General features: G+C 41.4%; 1 protein-coding gene across 1 annotated transcript in view; it reads right to left on the bottom strand.

Annotated features, from left to right (window-relative positions):
- Window positions 1-17711, bottom strand: part of HCN1 (hyperpolarization activated cyclic nucleotide gated potassium channel 1) — a 337659-nt gene extending 319948 nt beyond the window's left edge. The window contains exon 1 of the mRNA XM_084801390.1: window positions 17191-17711. Coding sequence (XP_084657516.1) covers window positions 17191-17597 — 407 coding nt within the window. The 5' untranslated portion in view covers window positions 17598-17711. The remainder of the gene's footprint in view (window positions 1-17190) is intronic.
- Window positions 17712-20085: the final 2374 nt, after the last annotated feature.

Here is a 20085-nt window from a genome sequence, read left to right as displayed (position 1 = left end):
CAGGATCTTACCAGACACGCCCAACCCCGCCCTTGAAATCACCCTCCACTCCACTTCTGATGGCTGCTGACATCTTTTCCACACCTACCCAAGTTTCAGCAGCTTTTTAGATTTAATATCTCTTGGCCCATAGGTGGCCCACCTTTTCTGAGTCTGTCAGATGCCTTTATATACCACTGCCCATCCTCCTATGCAGAACACAACACACAGCACAGGAATCCATCTGTTGAAGGTTTTTGTCAACTTACATATTGTTTATGTTTATGAGGACACTGTCGCTGTACTATATACTCATGTTGGTTTGCTTATTGGTTTAGTTTTAAGCTTTGTTCTTATTATTTTATGTGTTACCTCTATCCTTGCTATCTCTTCAGATTCAGGTCCTCCTTGCTTTTGAAAATTATTCCAATCTCAATATCCTGGTCAGCGATATCATTTCTATTAACTTTATACAGGACAAATAGTGCCTGCTGAAGGCCAGACTAGGGAACCTTCTTCTTTATTTTCAGTACTGTGGGGAAAACTTTAAAATAAAATTGTTTCTATGAAGTTAAATTTTAAACATTAAAATTGTTGAGTTGATATTTTATTAATTAAAGCTAGAAGCCAGTAGTGGGATTAGGAATAGCTGATCCCTGTAAAATGCCTTTGAAAGATGCATTGTTACATCAGGCGTAACTTGACATAGCAGAAAAAAAAATAAGTGACATACAAAACCAGATCATTCTTTCTAAATGTCATTGCCCAAAGGTACATGTTCACAATTTTATTTGGATCAAGATAGTATTTTTCCAAAGGCAAATGACATTTTAAAAAGTATTTCTGTGGAAATAGAGCCATCTCATCCCAAGTACGACATGTTGATGTTAAAGGCGTCCTGAATCCATGTGCTAAACTCTAGCTCCTACAACAATAGTGTTGGGATGTGTGGCCTGTACATCACAGCTCTATCATTATAATAAAACTCTTATGGTGAGATCCTCATAACAGAAGTCACAAGAGATCTCTTCCTCTTTTCGCCCTGTGACTTCACAATGAGAAGAGAGTCAATAATGAGCAATGGACCTCACCAGACACCAAATCGTGTAGCACTTTGGCCTTGGCCTTTCTGGTTTTCACAACTATCTACAAGGAACCTAGGCCATGACATTTTTGTAACAGCAGTCCAACTGAACAAAGATGCCAAGACATCTTTAATATAAATATCCCAAATTAGAAAATTCTCACATAAAATAAAACATCCTAGTAAATGGGACTAATGAAAATCTATATGTAATATTTTCAAGGACTGGAAATTATATTTCTAAATAAATGTTCCTGTGAAAGAATAAAATTAAGAGATTAAGTAGCTACTCTATGTTATAATATTCAGCACTTTGCTCTAGAGTAATATCAGGTAAAGATAATCTTGCTGGTAGAAATTACATATGAAAACCAAGATTGGGCAAAATATTGTTAATTTTTCAATATTTCCTTTATTCAAATTTAAGAGCTTACCTTGTGCCCTGTATGCTGCTGGGCTTTTGACTATAGCATTTATAATAACATAGATATGTACTCTAGTAAGGTTTAAGTTACAGATATAAGGGGCAGTGAGCGCAATGCATTTACTATGGCAAATTATGCTGACAGTGCTAACGATAAAGAAAGGGAAACAGAATAACTGATAATCATTGCTGTTGTGTAGGTTCACAGTTTTGTATCTGTGCATAAACTTACATAAGTATGAAAACGCTGTCTATAAAGATCACCTTTATTTCCATGTATGTGAAAAGGTCTCCTTTTCTCCTTAAGGCAATTTACTTGCATATACATTTTCAATGAATATTTTATAAAAAGTATAAAGTGGACCTTTGGATATGTATCAACTTACATGTGACGAAATGACACCATGGAAAACTTAGTGATATTACTAAATAAACCACTGATTCGCTGATATGTCCTAAGTGTCATTTATTCAATGATGCTTTGCCATTTTTACATTTTAAGTCTAACTTTGTATTTATCTTCGGTATAATATAATAAAAATTATATTTGATTATTTTATTAACATCATTTTTCTAGCTAGTATGTGCAGTTTATATTTTGCCTTCTGGATTCAATAGTTCTTTGCTTTTGGTTATATGTTTTTATCATTACTGCTGATACATAAAAAAATTTCAGGTATATTTAATATCTTCAACCAGTCACCCCTTGTTTTCAGCAGCATTGAGGTGGGTAAACACAATTTGCTGAGAATTAGCCTCCTTTCTTTGCCAAGAGCGTTTCTGGTTATAACTTTGTGCATTTCTGAATGTATGGAACAATGGGGAAGAAATGCTCATTATTAAATTACTCATAACCAGGTATCTAGCCTCAAAGACAAACAGTATTTATTTAGTTTAATAAGCATGCGAGTTTCTGCACAGCATCTTCAAGCATACATACTCTCCGGCCTATGTGGCCCACACTTCTACTGTCCCCAGGATTTTCCCTTCTCTTTTTATTCCATGTGGGTACCACCATCTCCGTTAAAGCTGCCCTTTGTTCTCAACTCATAGGATCCTTTCTACTTTGCTGGCTTCTGCTCCCTTTGCTCCCACATAAATACACATATGTAACTATCAGAATCCAGCATTTAGAGTCTAGGATCTGCTTCTGAGAGAGAGTTTGTGGTATCCGTCTTTCTTAGCCTGTGCTACTTAATATTAATAACAATTTTAAAAATCCTCCCGGTTCTATTACTTTTCCTTAATTCCATTTCTGTACTGTTTATTATCCATTCGTCTGCTGATGGGCATCGGGTCTGATTTAATTTTCTTACTGTCGTGAGTAAAGCATCATTAGACAAGGGTGTGTGAGGCTCTCTGCATTTGGATGTACGGGGTTTTGAGAAATCCTGCCTTTTGCCTGACAACACGTTTGTTCCTTAAAGGAAGACTTTCTAGCTACAGCTCTGATTCTAAAATAGTTGGCCCAACAGCATCGTCTTCTTCCTTCTGCTGCTTGTTGTTCTTGGTGTCTTTCCTTTTGTTTAGATACATTATGCAGAACAGGTCTTAATTTCAATTCCCGAAATAAAAACGCTTAGAGGAAACCATGGACTCCTTAAAGCCATAGACACAGTACTGCAGATGCATGTTCTTTCACAGGCATAGGGTTCTGATCCTTCAATCTGATCCTGGACATTCTATATGTTAAGAAACCCGGTAGACACTAGTGTGAATGCATAACCGTGAATGACTAGCAATCAGTAGGTATAGACAACGGAAGGTTGAGACTATTATGGTATGTAGTACATCTGCAACCGTAGCCACATCCACCACATGTTTCTATCATGTAAAAGATAGACATATACACACATAAACAGTTTCCTATAGTCTTCATCAAAATTCGTTTGTATGGTTCTATGTGTTTATTCAACAAAATTAACCAAATTGTTGCTTAAAACAAAGGCCTTTAAAAAGGTTTGTTAAGCTTATGAATGTCAGCTTTTAAAAAGAAAAAATGAACCTTTTTTCATATATATATGTATGTGTGTGTATATATATGTATGTATGTACGTATGTATAACTTTTTGAAGCCTCTGCATATGTATTTTCAAAGTAGTGTAATCTAAAAAATAAGGCTCTAATATTCTTCAATGGTAGTAATTGCATCTGTTCTACAAATGATAGAATGATTAAGATACTAAAGATTATTTCCTCAGATTTGCAATATTTTAAACTTCTTTGTTTGTTTGTTTGTTTTTGTTTGTATAATTTGCTCGCATTACATCCCCATTGTTATCCCCTCCCTCTTATCTTCCGGTTCCCTCCCTCCCTCCCTCTTCTGAGCTATTCCCCTCACTAGACCTCTGAGAGAGGGGCCCTCCACTCCTACTGTCTGGCCACAGCCTATCAGGTCTCATCAGGATAGCCTGCATCCCCTTCGTCTGTGTGCTCACAAGGCTATCCCACCAAGGGACCGTGATCAAATTGTGGGCACCAGAGTACATGTTGGAAGTTCAGCGGGAGTGCCCACTGCTCCTCCTTGTGGAGAATTAGCTGTGCCTGTGCCACATATGAACAGGGGGTCTGGGTTCTCTGCATGCACTGTCCTTGGTTGGTGCATCAGTTTGTGCAGCCCCCACCTTCCCCCCACCCCATGACCAGATCCACTGGCCTTCAAGGTCTCCCTGTGGAGCTCCTGATCCTCCGGGCTCATCCATGGCCCAACTCTTCCATACAACTCTCAGCACTCCGCCCAGAGTCCAGCTTTGAGTCCCAGCATCTGTCCTGATCCCCCACTGGGTGGAGTCTCTCAGAGGACATCTATGTTGGGCTAATATCCACTTGTAAGCAAGTATATACCATGTGCGTCTTTCTGGGTCTGGGTTACCTCACTGAGGATGATCTTTTCTAATTCCATCCACTTGCCTGCACATTTCAAGATTTCTTTGTTTTTAATAGCTGAGTAGTATTCCATTGTGCAAACACACCACAGTTTCTTTTTTCTTCGCCCGTTCTTTGGTGAAGGGGCATCTAAGTTGTTTCCAGACCCTGGATAGCTAAAACAATCCTGTACAATAAAAGATCTTCTGGAGGATTCTCTGTCCCAGAGCTCAAGCTGTACTATAGAGTGACAGTAATAAAAATGCCATGGTGCTGGCATAGAAATAGGCTGGTTGATCAATGGAATCAAATTGAAGACCCAGAAATAAATCCACACACCTATGGACACTTGATTTTTGACAAAGAAGCAAAAATCATACAATGAAAAAAAGAAAGCATCCTCAACAAATGATGCTGGCCTAACTGGATGTCTACATGTAGAAAAATGCAAGCAGATCCATATTTATCACCATGCACAAAACTAAAATCCAAGTGGACTTAAAACCTCAACATAAAACCAGACGCACTAAATCTGTTAGAAGAAAAGGTGGTGAAGAGCTTTGAGCTCATTGGCACAGGAGACAGCTTCTGGAACAGAACACCAATAGCTCAGGCTCTAAGATCAACCATTAATAAATGGAACCTCATGAAACCTAAAAGCTTCTGTAAGGCAAATGATACCATCAACAGAACAAAACAACAGCCTACAGACTGGGAGGTCTTCACCAACCCTACATCCGACGAAGGGCTAATATCCAAAATGTATAAAGAACTCAGGAAATTAAACAGCAACAAACCAAATAATCCAATGAAAAAATGGGGTACACAGCTAAAAAGAGAATTCTCAACAGAGGAATGTCAAATGGCCAAGAAACACTTAAAGAAATGCTCAACATCCTTAGTTATCAGGGAAATGCAAATCAAAACAATTCTGAGGTTCCATCTTACACCTATCAGAATAGCTAAGGTCAAAGATTCAAGAGACATCAGGATGTGGAGAAAGGGGAACACTCCTCCATTGCTGGTGGGAGTGCAGACATATACAACCACTTTGGAAATCAAAAGAAGTTGTATGCTTTTAACAGGGCATATCCTACAGTCTAAGCTAGCCTTAAACTCACAATGTAGTCAGTGCTGTCCTGGGCTTCTAATTCTCTTAACTCTAGATCCAAGTTAGAGGTGTGCCCCACCATAACCAAGCTACACTATTTTTCATATTCTTACAATGTATTTCTAAATAGCCATTTTTCCAGACCATTAACTTTGGCAATAAAAATAAAATGCACGAAGTTAGCAAGTTATGATTCATTGTACTTGGCTCACATGTAACATTTAATTGATCTGCAATAAGATCCCAAATGTTTGAATTATGCCATTTTTTTCTATGAAAATGAAGATTAACAGGAAGAAGAACATTGGACATGGTGCCATTCTAATTTTCTCTAAAATCTATTTCTAAATGTTCGCTCCTTATTCAGTGCCAGCTCTACTGTTCTATACAAACTGACATATCTAGAAAATTTTGCAGGAAGAGCATGAAATAAGTTTCCCAATACTAATTTGTCTCATTAGACATGCAGCCCACAGAAAACATGCCATTGCACACGGGGCGTTCTGCTGCGCAGGTGCCCGTGACAGCAAAAAAGAAGAAAACAGCTTCACGGTTTAGAACAAGAGAGCTTCTTCCTTTGCCTGTGAGTTTGCTTAGGGGATTACGCCAGAACGGGGTTGCAGAGAAGGCTCAGTGGTTAAGAATACTGGATACTCTTCCAGAGAACCCAGGCTCTATTCCGGGCAGCCCATATCGAGTCCCATAACCGTCTCTAGCAGCCATTTTCAAGGAATCTGACATCCTTTTCTAGCATTTGTGCTCAACACTGATGAATGGGGTGCATAGCACAGACACAGCTGCAGGAAAAACATCTACACACATAAAAATAAACAAATCCTCAAGATTATCAGAGAATGTACTTATGGAATAACTTTATGTTAACAATTCACATGCAATAATTCTTTTTAATTTTACTTTTATAATAATAACTAAACTTGGGAGGTATTAAATGCCCAGCATAAGGTGTCAATCATAAATGTACATACATAAATCATGTACAATCTATGTTTATGAAAAGAGAAAAAATATGTATCCTCTTCAAAATTCCATGAAATCTATGTGCTACTTTTCGCATTTTGTAATAGAAGAAACTGAAACTCTTGCTCAATAAGGTTTTAAACCCAAATAATTTGCCTCAAAACATTACTTACCCCCCTAGTGTTTTCAAGTACAATAGAATTAAAATATTATCAGAACATAAAAGTCCTGCTCCATTTCTGCTGTCGTACATACCTGCTTCCCAAATTAAACCACCTCATTTCTCTTAGCATTTATCTCATATTTCAAAGGGAAATCAATTTATTGACTCTAAACCATGTTTGCTTCCAATTATAGAAGTTGAAATTGTAGCTTCCTTTCACCAACCAACCCACATTTACCTTTCTTCTGCCCTCTCAGAAAAACTAGCCCATAATATTCAATTAAATTGTGACAGATACTACTGACTGCTGAACAAAGCAACTTTGATTTTTCACCGTTTTACAGACCTTTAACTCTCCCTGGAATTAATGCAGGTCCTTTGTTATAGCTCATGTTAAGTTTCTTTACAAATACTTGTATGAAGACTAGAGCCATCATATCTTAAATGATGTATCTGTCATATCATTTTCAAATGCTGATGTCTTTTTTCCTCCTCAGCCTCTCTTGTCTTTCTGTCCTGGTTTAGCCCTGTTGCCTTCACTACTACTCAGGCATATTCCTGGTTATTCTTTTCAAAGCTCTTTGTGAGATCTTGCCTCCCATCTTATGTCTCCACAGTGTTAACCCAACTCCTTGCCTTTCTGGAATATATAAATTAGAAACTTTGGAAGAAAAAAAAATGGTCCTGTCGGTAATATGTTCTACAAATTCCAAGTTCCAGTGTACAGTCTTTTCTAATTCCATATTTCCATTCTGGAATTTCATTTGGCACATTTTATTTTTAAGTGCTAATTGTATATTTTCACTTATTACATTTTCTCCTTTATTAATCCTATTTGTTTTATTCTGGGAACTTCTTAAATGCATTCGTTCTTTCAGTTACTTCTTTCAATATTTATTTTACTATCATTTTGTGTGGCTGTTTTCCATGCGTGAATATATGTACACCACATGCATGGTTGGTGCCTATGGAGGTCAGATGAAAGCTTTGGAGCCCCAGGAGCTAGACCTACAGCTGTTTGCGAGTCATGTGTGGGTTCTGGGAACCAAACCCGCATCTTCTGCAAAAGCAACCAATGCCCATAACTGCTGAGCCATCTCCCTGGTTCCCCAGAGCAATTGCTTAATATTTTGGTTTTAAAACAACACTGCTATTATTGTGTAGAAAAATTATATTTATGAGAATAGCATGTGCATTTATAATGTCATTTTTCCTTTCCTTACTGTCTCTTTCTGTCCTTTGGACTTTATTTTTCTGCTTGATTTAATCATTTTCTTTCATAATGGAGACTACAGCAAAAATTTGGCAACCTCTTTGCTCTCAGCTGTTAAACAATGCTCTACCAAAACAAACAGACAAAACAAAAATAAAACCGATTACAGCCTCTATGTACATATGTGAAGCTCTGGTAACCTGATTAGTTAATAGACAAGATTTTGCAATGTTTCTGGGTAGAGGTTTTTTCCTCTGTTTCCCTGACTTGGGGGAACTGACTCTAAGTATGCTAACGCTAGCACTGAGAGTTCTGCAGTCAACAAGGGAGCCCCAGCTCAATCTGCTTCCAGCCTGGGCTTTCCTGGAGCTACTTCTGAACTGCTCCAAGTCTCTGCTCTTCTCGGATCCACTGGACTGTGGGTGTGAACGTTTTCTTTACCAGCGATTTCCTGGAATGATTTCATGATCTCTTGTTCCTTGCTGTTTCTTCCTCCTACTGATGTACACGTATAGGTTATGTTTTCATATGATTTTGGAGTCATTTCAAGGAGATAGGATAAATGATTAGGTTCAGTTAATCATGCCCCCCCATGAAGGTTTTCAGAATTATTCATCCTAGCACCTCGATTTCCTATTGGGTGAGGACTGAAATGGCAGAATTAAGATTCAAAAAGATCCAAATCCCTGGCCCAGTTCTCATTATCTATGTATGTCACCTAATCTTTCTGCATTTTCATCTGTCCTTTCTTTACAGTGGGCAGCAAATGGAATGTTTGGGAGCCAATGTTGTAAATGGCAGTGAGGACAAGATGCCAGTTCCTGCTGCGGAGAAACACAATGCTTTTGCTGCCCTTGTCTGGGACTTGCTGACTTGGAGATCCATTGTGCCTCAGTACTACAAAGGGCTGACCCTTTACTGTCCAGCCAATGAATCTACACTGAAAGTCATTTTACTGGCCAAGCGATTTTACTCTCAAGAGAACTAAAACAATATCACTTGGGAGGGAAACATGTAAAATGCAAGGATAATTATATTATGACAACTGAATATTATTAAAAACTAATGTCCATCAGCATATGGATAGATAAATCAAAGACATATCTATATTATCAGTAGTATTCAACCAAAAAATGTATTGAATGTCCTACAATGAGCCTTGAACATAGCAAGGTGTTAAGGGAAGGAAGCCAGTAAAAGAAAAAAGGGAAAGAATGAGAGAGAGAGAGAGAAAGAGAGAGAGAGAGAGAGAGAGAGAGAGAGAGAGGACAAACTAGGTATTATGTGATCCAACTGGTATGAAATTTCTAGGACAATTTCAGCAAAACCTATCAACAGAAAGTATATTAGTGATTGCTTATTGAAGAGGGGGAATGAGAGAGAAGACAAAAACATGAGCACTAATGAACATGAAGTTTCTTCTCAGGGTGTAAAAATGTCCTAAAGGTGATTATGGTGATGGGTATACAACTATGATGAAATAATGAAAATATTTAACTTTATACTTCTAATTGGCAAAGTATGTAACATGTAAGTTATATCTCCAGCCACTGATAAAAAGTCGTCGAAGGGAGTATAGAAGAAAAGAATAGAAAGTTTGTGGATTTTTACAACATGGGCTTCAAGAGTTTGTAGCAGCTATTTTCTTTTCTTTTCTTGAAGGGAGGAGGGGGAGGGAGGGGGAGAGAGAGAATGAAGTTAGGTGGGCAGGGGGAAGAGAGGATCAAAGCGGAGTTGGGGGCAGGAAACAGTATGATAAAAATATACTCTACATAATTCTCAGAGAGCAATTTTTTAAAGGAAAAACCTTAGGAGTAAGGCTGATGCGAAAGCAAGCACAGCTTAAATTCTGGTGCAGAGAAATACATAGAAACAGGAGTAACCTCTGTGGAACTAAGGAGCCTGGATGAGAAATACACATGATGATGGTGATACGGGTGGCAAACAGATTGGATGCAGCCAAGGCAACTACACTAAATTCTAAGTAGAGATTAGAAGGTACGAACGAGCTCTGTGCTATGATGAAAGTGGGAGAATATTAAGAAATTATGTTAATTTTCACGTGAAAATCCTTGTGGTAGGAAAGAACTAGGCTTGTCTGGGAGCTGAAATTGTATCAGAGTGGCTGGAATTCAGAGACGACAGGATGGAAGAAGAGAGAGAGGGAGTGAGCCAGTGAGTGGCACCTGCTCCAGCTGCGTATGGGTCCAGAATTTTGTAGTTATGTGGGGACTTGTATTATTAGGAGTCTAGTCAAACACTTTATGAGAGTAATGGGAAAGTACTTAGGGGTTTTCAGGAGGATTATAGCATTATTTGGTTTACAGTTTTCCTCTTTGGATGATGGTGGGTCTGAGCAGAGAGATTCAGTTCCTGTTGTAGGACAGGCTGTCCGTACATTAACAGGAACGTCAACCTCAGGGAGATTGTATCATTCTTGTCATTTGAAGAAGACTTAATACTCATTAATCAGTATTAATTAATGAGATAAAAACTGTGCAATAATTATAACCAATAAGTCTTTTCTATGAGCTTTGTGAAGACTATAAGAAAATACAAAAGCATGTTGACCACAGCACTGTTTATATATAACTCCTAAATAGACCAAGCAAAGCTGAACGTCCAAAGTAGATGAACGGTGGCTATAACTTTGTGGGTGGATAGTTTTATATATTTTGTCATTGTTTTTGCTCTTACACAAGTCTTGAAAATAAAATAAGGACTAGGGAAATAAGATGGCTAAGATCTAAGTTCAAAGAATGAAGATTTGGCTTGAGGGGTGGACACCGATCAGATTAAAAAGAATCCTATGGCAACATTAACTAGGACACATGAAAGGGTCGGGGATTCCATTCTTCCCCAGCCAAAGTCACATGTATGAGGATCAGATAAATAGTGAACTCGCAATCAATGTCTACATGTATGCTTACACAAACATAATAGCACATATGCATGTCTTTTAATTTTATGCCTATGCCTTTTGAGTAGTTTGTATTATAACCAAACTATATATAATGTTATAACCAAAGTGGGGGAGGGAGAAAGAGGGAAAGCAGGGAAGGAAGAAAATTGTAGAGATTTGCTATAGTCCACGGATGCCTTGGCTTCTTCTTCTGTAAAACCAGCGGCAATCAGCCATTAAAAATCCCCCACACACAGCTGGGTAGCTGTAATTAGACTTGGTGTGACCAAAGGGAGACGGGGTGGGAAGGGGACGTATCAAGTGGAATATGAAAAGGCTGGAGGACAGACATGGAGGGTGAAGATGATCGCATTTCATTGTGTATATGTACGAAATCCCCAGAACAAAGAAAATTATAACTTGAAAACAGTTCCTATGGAAAGGGTATTTAAAAAAAAAAAAGAAAATTGCTTAAGTCTATAAAAATTTTTTTTCTACCTAATGATTTTTCCTTCAATACTACTGCCCTGCCTCTTCTCCTAAAATATGGTGCCAGCATAATTCATTGTCTGGTGCACATTTACTATGAATAAGGGCAAAAATTTTGTCACAGACCTGAAATTTTTCCATGTTCTTCACGCAGTTTTATTTCATGTGCTTGCCATGCATCGGGGCATATACTTAATGTTGATGTACTTACGAGGGGCTATACAAATATCTATTGCTAAGCTAGGCGATTAATTGACTGTGAAACAGAAAGACCACCCTGAATGGGAAGGCGGTGACAAAACTTGTGTCAAGGTCATTTTGTTGGTGTCACACTCACAGTGGGAGAGAGACTCATTGAGGGCACAAGTAGGCAGTATTCCAGATCCTATGCAAGCTGGGTCCTATCGGTGGTGATATCTTGGTTTGTGTCTTTTGATCAAGCAGATACATTCAAGTTCAGTACAGTTGGCTGAACACATAATGAAACTAACAAATAATATGTCTTTGTAATATATGTAAATTTTGTCATTCCAATAAAATAAATTCACAGATAATAAGTGTGGTTGGTATAGTGTACATATCTACTGTTTCTCAATTTATTTCAAGTCCTCAAAGGCAGCCTTAAATTAAAATTTACTCAGGAAAAATGAAAAATATCTTGTGATACTTGAATTACCATAACTAAAATATTTACACCTCTGCAATATTCATTACATGCTATTTAATATCAAACCATTAACTAATACATTATGTCATAAGATGTTGTAAAAATGCAACTTAATAAACTTGTAGATTAAAATCCTTTAAATAGCTTTTTTAATTGTGTTTACCACTGCTATAATCTTTATGAGAAACTTAATTAAATCTAAAGATATAAAAAAAATTCACCTAACATGGAAATAAATCTTTATGGTTTATTGTGGCTCTATTGTTATGGGAAAACAAGACACTGCTGAGAGAATGTGGAATGCATCTATCTTAAAGATACTGTGAAAGTAAGATAACTCGACCTTAAACCCCAGAAGGTTGAATTATTTTCTTGGGAGGAGCTCTTGGAAACACATGGTCTCCTGGTGAATGGAGGAATGAGGTTGAAGCCTCCCCTCTCTAAAGAGCATGTCAGTGACCTCTGACATCAGTAGTCACGTGCACTGTTCCCATCTCTAATGGGCATGTCAATGGCCTCTGACATCAGTAGTCACGTGCACTGTTCCCATCTCTAATGGGCATGTCAGTGACCTCTGACATCAGTAGTCACGCGCACGGTGAAGGAGACACAGAAGGGAGGAGGTGGTGCTATCTTCAGAAAGTGGCTACTTATCTTGATTCCAGCTTATTTGAGCATTTAAAGCACAGTAGGCATTGTACACAGTTTCTCACACTGATAATGAAAAGCAGAAGTCAAAATACAACTCTCCTCCCAGCCCCACAACAAAGGGCACAATGTCAGCCGGCTGGCGTCTCCACAGAATAGAGTCATTTTGTTTAAGAGCCACTGTGTAAGCAGGAGCCAATGAGGAACATCAGAATCCCTGAAATAGGAAGCTTTATAGTAACAAGCTTTTTCCAAGGTAAGTTGCTCTCACAATGAAATCATTCATCTTGGTAGAGAACAGCTTAGTGGTAAGTTGGCTAGCATGTTCATGGCCCAGGGTTTGACCCTTAGCAATACAGAAATACAAAACACACACGCACGCATGCGCAAACATACACATACACACAGAGAGAGAGAGAGAGAGAGAGAGAGAGAGAGAGAGAGAGAGAAACATAGACAAAAGAGAGAAGCATTCTAAGTATCTTTTCATCACATTTGAATAATTATATCACAATTAATAATTGGCTGTTAGATCACAATGCTTTCCTGTTATCATATGGATATCAAATGGGTCAAAATCATTTTAACTAATATGTGTGTAATCACTACTCCTTATCTCAAAGTATTAATACTTAACCTTGAAACTAAATGTGTGTTATTAACAAAGACTTCAAAAACGACTGATTCCATTCATGCCTTCACTTTACAAAACCACACCTGTGTTTATTCTTTTTAGGAGACCTATCACAAGGTGGGTAGTAATTGAGGGAGACATCCAGCCTTGCCACGAGAGAGAGAGAGAGAGAGAGAGAGAGAGAGAGAGAGAGAGAGAGAGAGAGGAGAAGGATACATACCCATACACACAAAAATTAAAATTAAAAAAATAAAAGTACCTGCCAATATTCTTTCCAGTCTTGATGATTAAATATCACAGGAAAAAGGATTATATTCTCTGGCTTCTTCCCCATGGTTTCTTACTGTGTTAATAACACTGGGTTCTTCTCTGCTCCCTGGAGGCTCCTATCATCATCCTCTCCCGAGAAAGAAGGGAAACACAGAGCCTCTGCCCTAATTACACTCAAAGTGGGAGACTACTACTTGCCAGACGCAGAAGTAGCACACTCGGACTCCTGTGGGTAAGGCACACTAGCTAGTCGTCTGAAAGTGTCAGCAGCCCTCACCCTAGCCCCGTGGTCCCCAAGCTTCCTAATGCTGCCACCCTTCAATACAGCTCCTCATGTTGTGGTGACCTCCAACCATAAAAGTGATTCTGGTTGCTGCTTCATAACTGTAACTTTGCTACTGTTATGAATTGCAATGGAAATATTTTGGAGGGACAGAAGGTTGCCAAGGGGGTTGCAATCCACATGTTGAGAACCACTGCCCTAGAAGGAAGGAAAAAAAGGTTCCAGCCTTGATGTCATCCTGAGATAACCACCAGAATATTAGGCACAATGTCAAAGCCATGACGTGTCCTGGAGAAAGGGCCGTGCTGCACCCAGCCACGTGGGGATGAGCAACAAATGCAGAATAAACCCTCCTGGCCTCACAGATACTTATCAAAGAGACAAGCAAAGGAACCACTTTGCCTCTTGACTCTGCAGAACCAACCCCCTTCCACTGAGATGTATTCTTACATGTTGCTTTCTCTGTTGGTATATTAATAAACCTAGGCTTGACATTTTAGTAATTTCAGCAAAATGTTCCCCTTAAAGTATCTTCCTCGGGAAAGGTTTGTGATGAGCACATCAGAAACATAAAATTTTCTAGCATCCACTGAAGGTGGCTTGAACATTTGCTTGCACTGTAGAGAAAAAAAAGCTGCTGGAGTTTTGTCTTGCTTTGGTTGTGGTTTTAACAACTACATTATCTTAGCATGTAATAGGTTTTAGAAATGATTGTGTTGGGTATTGTGATTACCCAAAAATATCAATTAAATAATGTCTTCTGAACCCAAATAGGTAAAATAAGCACAGGATATTTGGGCCCAGGGGTCCCGCTCAAACTAAGGCACCAGCCAAGGACAATACAGGCGGTAAACTTTAAACCCCTACCCAGATCTAGCCAATGGTCAGAACATTCTCCACAGTTGAGTGGAGAGTGAGATATGACTTTCACACATACTCTGGTGCCTCATATTTGACCATGTCCCCTGGAGGGGGAGACCGGGTGGCACTCAGAGGAAGGATAGCAGGTTACCAAGAAGAGACTTGATATCCTATAAGCATATACAGGGAGAGGAAATCCCCCCTCAGGAACAGTCATAGGGGAGGGGAGTAAGGGGAAAATGGGAGGGAGGGAAGAATGGGAGGATACAAGGGATGGGATAACCATTGAGATGTAACAAGAATAAATTAATAAAAAAAATAAAATAAAAATAAGCACCAGGATGACCTCCTTAGTTTGTCATCTTAAGAAAGAAAGGTATACTGTGATTCTAAGTTTAAGTTTTGTTCAGATGTCTTCTACCCTAAAACTTAAATAATAATGATTACTTAGTTTATTAGTGTCACTCTCCTATTTACGCATGGGAAGTCCATTCCCACACACTACCGGAGTTTGTCAGTACATAGGCTCACTTCTCAGTCTCTGCTCATGTGGGTGAAGTGCAGGAATAAATCGAGTCATCACTCAGTATCACTCCCCACCTCTGTTCCCTGTTTGCTTTGTTTCACCAGATCTTCTTAAGAAATTATGTAGAGCCCCTTAGTTTCACAAACCCACACACTGGGCATACAATTCTAACTCATGAAAAGTCCCTTTATGTTTTAGAAAAAATGGGAGAGTTTAATCATTTGACATATGCTACTATTTTGAAAAACACCCATCATTTTCCTATTGATGAATATATAAAAATATCACTTGAAGTCATTTAAATAAATAGGATATTAAGTAAAATAAGTTTAGCACTTTTTGAATATTATCATTGAATATCATAGATTTTTTAAAATATCTCTCATTTTTCTTATTAAAACTGTTGACTGTTTTCTTGCAAAGGATCCAAAAACAGATGATACTCAAACTTGATTCTCACTTTTAAATTTGTAAAGAATGTAGCAACCCTAATTTCCCTTAGATAGAGCATGACCAGCCAAGAATTTGCTTCTCCAAGTACCTTCCTCACAGAGGAAGCGTGTTTGATTACTTGAGAGGTTGTTTTAGCCTGAACATTCTTTCAATCAAACTCAATGATCTGCAGACAATAAATGGCATTAGATAGTATAAGACCTTCAATAGGATTGTCCTACGTGTTTTTGTAAATAAGCACTTTCAAATTAAATCTTTCCTAAAATCCATCCATTCTGTGCATAAAGAAGAGAGAGTGCTGATTTTATTTATTTATTTATTTATTTATTTATTTATTTATTTTTGAGACGATAAATATCTCAGGGAAGATGGACAGTTTTCGCCCCAATAGAGTTGGGCTCTATTCCACAGTAAACTTTATTCAGAACTGTGGACAGCTCCCTCCCTTCTATTCACTTAAGGGCAAATTTTCGGTTAGTTTCTATCTACTACTTACTCAAAGTAATGTTTTTTGTTGCTATGTTTGCTTTGGGGCTTACCAGCAGCCCATACTCTCCTTATGCATATACATGCCTTTTGTTGATGATGATGATGTTGCTTTCACCCAGTTTTTACAAGTTAAATAAGCAGACAAGTGAATATTACCCCGAGTTATCAGTTTGGGATTTTTTTTAGGACACTCTGCCTGTGTTCAGGAGCGTGTCACACAAATAAGAGGATCTACTCACGACCTTCGTTTGTCAGTCTCTAAACATGCTTATTAACGGAATGAATACTCGGGCTACCAGTAAGACCGCGAAACTCATATTAATTTTCTCCTGCTGACAGCTCCGCCGCCCTTCCTCCCATGCTGGGAAACTGAAAAGACATTTCTGAAATGGATTTGTAGTCAAGGTCAAGAGCGGGTGTCTCTCTATTTCAGGAAGGGGGCTCTAGAAACGGCTCCTCGTCTCTGTGTCGGGAACTCAAGGCTTTCTGCCATGCTTCTGGCCAGCTGGGCAGCGCCAGCTCCGCTGAAACCTCAAGTCAGAGACTATACCCAAGCGCAAGTGCCCTTCCTGTGCCTGCCAGCCACTCACCTGGAGAAATTCAGTGCTGACTAGAGTGCCTATAAGCATAAGAACAACAGATTAGCACTCCCAGGGGCGAGAGTGGCAGGAACAGCTAGGACCTGTGAGTCACTGTCTCCAGTTTCCTCATCTCCAGAATCCCAGAAGCATCTTTCTTTCTTTGGGGAGCAGAGCTAGCAAAAGGATGTCTGCTTCGTCCTAACTCCCATTACCGAAAGTAAAAGTTTCCCTAAAGCAACTTATCAACCTCCCGACCAAGGGGGTCACATTGGCCTTCGTCCCTCCCCGGCCGTCCCCAAAGTTCACCAGGCAAAAGGAGAAGAGCCTCCCTGGCGATCCGGGGAGGAGAAACTCCCTACCCCAAACCTTTCCTCGGTGGAAACTAGTTGAAGAGCGGGTGTCTGGACAGTCTTGAGTAAGAGCCCGCCAGCAGCACCACCCCGCCTGCCCCTGTACCCCACTGCGAGTCCCGGGGCGCCCCCTTCCAGGGGCGGGGTAGGGATGCTGGAGGGCGCGCCACGGGGGATGGGGTGGGGGACCAGGGTGGGGCCGGCTCCTGCGAGCCCTCACCTGAAGTCACTGTAGGGGTGGATAATCCAGAAGCCTGCAGTTTTAACCCTTTCCTGCTCCTTCTCCACAGCCTTCTGGCTCCCGAACATGCGAAGGGAGAATTTGTTGACCCCAGGCTGCAGCATGGAGGTGAACTGCCTCTGCATGAAACCATACTGCCTCCGGGGTCCCTCGGCATCCTCCAAGCTGCCCGCCGGCTCCTCTCCTCCTCCTCCTCCTCCGCCGCCGCCGTCCACCTTGAAGCACACGGAGTTGCCGTGCTCCTTCCCGGCCCCGCCGCTCCCCGGAGGGGTCCCCAGGCGCTTGTCGGCCGCCGCGGGCCCCGTCGCGGGCGCCTTAGAGGGGAAGACGCTGTTGCCATCGTCGCGGTTGTTGGACGCGGAGTTGGGCTTGCCGCCGCCTTCCATGCCCGGGAGGACGCAGCCGTCGCCGGCGCGGGATCCAGACTCGCCTGGGGCTCGAGGCCAAGGGGCAGGGACCGGGGCCGGCTGCCTGCGAGCCCGGCTGCCCGTCGCGGCGGCGGCAGCAGCAGCAGCGGCGGCGGCGGCGGCGGCTTGCTGCTTCCCGCCCGCGCCGCTGCTCCGCTGCGCGCCTCGCGCTCCCGCCGCCGCCGCTGCGCTCCCGGTGGCTCCGCCGCTGCCCGGTGCTGAGGCTGAGGCTGCGGGCGCCGGGGCGAGGCGAGGCGAGGCTCCGCTCGGCTCAGCACCCGCGCGCCAGCGCCACCCCTCCGCTGCCCCCTGCCGGCCGCACGCCGCCTGCGCCCGCGCGCGCCCCGCCGCCGCTCCCAGGCTCCACGCGTGACATTGAACTTCTCCCCCACAGGCCGCCCAGATGGTGTATGTGTGTGTCTGGAGAGACGCTCGCTCGCTGAGTGTGGGTTTGCAGAGATGGGATGGGAAGGGAGGAAACGGGGAGGAGCTGAGAGAGAGGGGGAGGGAGGGAGAAGGAGTGAGAGAGGGAGGGAGGGAGGGAGGGAGGGAGGGAGGGAGAGAGAGAGAGAGAGAGAGAGAGAGAGAGAGAGAGAGAGAGAGAGAGAGAGAGAGAGAGAGAGAGGAGTGGAGTCTAAGCTACCTAGCAAGTTGCCTAAGTCCAAAACAAACTACCTAAAACTCGTGGAGGACACAGTCTGAACGCCTGTTGGAATAATGCTCCAACTAGAGAAAGAGGGCCAAGCTGATTCTGCGCACTGTAGATTTCACCTGTAAATCTAGATCGACGTAAGACCAGGGTTTATACACACTGGGAAGGGAATTCCGTGGAAAGGAGGGAGAGAGGGACAGAGGAGAGATGCAAGAAGACAAGAGGAATGAATGAAAATAGAAGGGGAAATGGGAGGGGCGCGCAACTAGCAAACAGATCTGTCTAACCCCGGATAATCAGCTGCCTGGGGCTTTTCAGATTAAGGACCTGTACCTAGGGACAGAGGACTGACCTCCCTCTACTGATCCTGTTTGTTCTCACAGGGCTCCTTAAGCAGGAATGGGATTCCTTTCTAAGAAGGGCGCTAGCATCAACACACATGGGAGCAAATCTATTGGCCACAACTGCTGGGCAAAAAAGTGTAAGAGATAAGTGGCCTGAGCTGACCTTTCGCTTAAAATAAGTTATACAATCAATAATCACACCGAGAGATAAATATACCGGTCCCTGTTCAGCAACACCATGCTCAGAGGTCGAGATAGCTCGGAATCCAGTCAGAGTGCCATGAAGCATTCTCTGGTGATTTTATCCACGTGTGGCTGATGCTGAGGACAGCGTTCTCAGATTTCTCTTACTGCCTTGGTGTCTCCCAGACCCATTGGATTAGCTAATAGAAGCAAAATGTGCTGCCAAAGTTACCATGCGCTCAGCGGGCATCCTGGAAGTCTGAAGAGTTTCCAACTGTAAACAGTCCCAAAACATCTGCTCCAGCTAAGAGGGGGCACTGCCTCCATGTCCACAGCATCTCCAAAGGCAAGCTCAACCTGCCATGACAGGTTTACTGTCTGCTAAGGTAGCACGGGGGGGGGGGGGGAGGGGGGGGAGGATCCCTCAGGGAGAGTCTTTGGCAGGATGACAACCAGTGGCACAGGATGAAAAAAAATGGGTGAGGCTATTGCTTAGGTTTTGTTTTCACTCCCCAAGAAAACCTTTTGATGAAGCCAATGAACAAGAGAGGAAATGGCGAAGGCCCTCAGCCCATGCCTTCACAAGGCTCCAGGGAAGCTGAGGAAGGAACAGGGAGCAACGGTTGCTGCCCTGAGTCACACAGCATCTGCTTTCAACCAATCAAAACACAAGATCCTCACAAAACAAGTATACAGAGTCAAGAGTCTATCTAGGATCAGAGGTAGGGAAATAACATTGTGGCACTCTGCTGTAACAAACATAGGGACTTTGGAAATGGCAACGTCAGAGAACACTAGATGCCACAGGCAGGGAAAAAAAAAGCCACAGGATGAACAAAATCAGAAGCACAGTTCTGCCCCCAAAATGGTCCACTATTCAGTCCCACTTTTGTCCTTAAACTGAAAACATTTCTCTGCTTTCACCCATTTTGCAAACTTTCCCCGTCCCTCTATTTTCAGTTGTGAGTATGGAAACATATATTTTAACATAAATTTTAGTTTTTATAAAACTGTAAAAATATATCACCTAAGATATAATGCTAAGTCTTAATAAGTCTCTCCCTCCCCCCCCCACACACACCAATCCCTGTCTTTGTTCTATTTCAACTTGTTAATAATCATATGAAGCAGTTATTTTAGTAAACTTTTCCAGAGCTTCATTGTTTGTATGAAATATGACAGAATTACTGAAAAATAAGATCTCATAATAGAACTAGAGATACATAAAAAAAAAATAAGAAGAAACAGGAGTCATTTGCTGCTCCAAGTACAGCTTGGAGAAGGTATT

Source organism: Acomys minous (assembly GCF_964271855.1).
Source record: "Acomys minous genome assembly, chromosome: 11".
In the NCBI taxonomy this organism is placed as follows: Eukaryota; Metazoa; Chordata; class Mammalia; order Rodentia; family Muridae; genus Acomys; species Acomys minous.
This window is presented reverse-complemented; position numbering and strand designations above follow the sequence as displayed.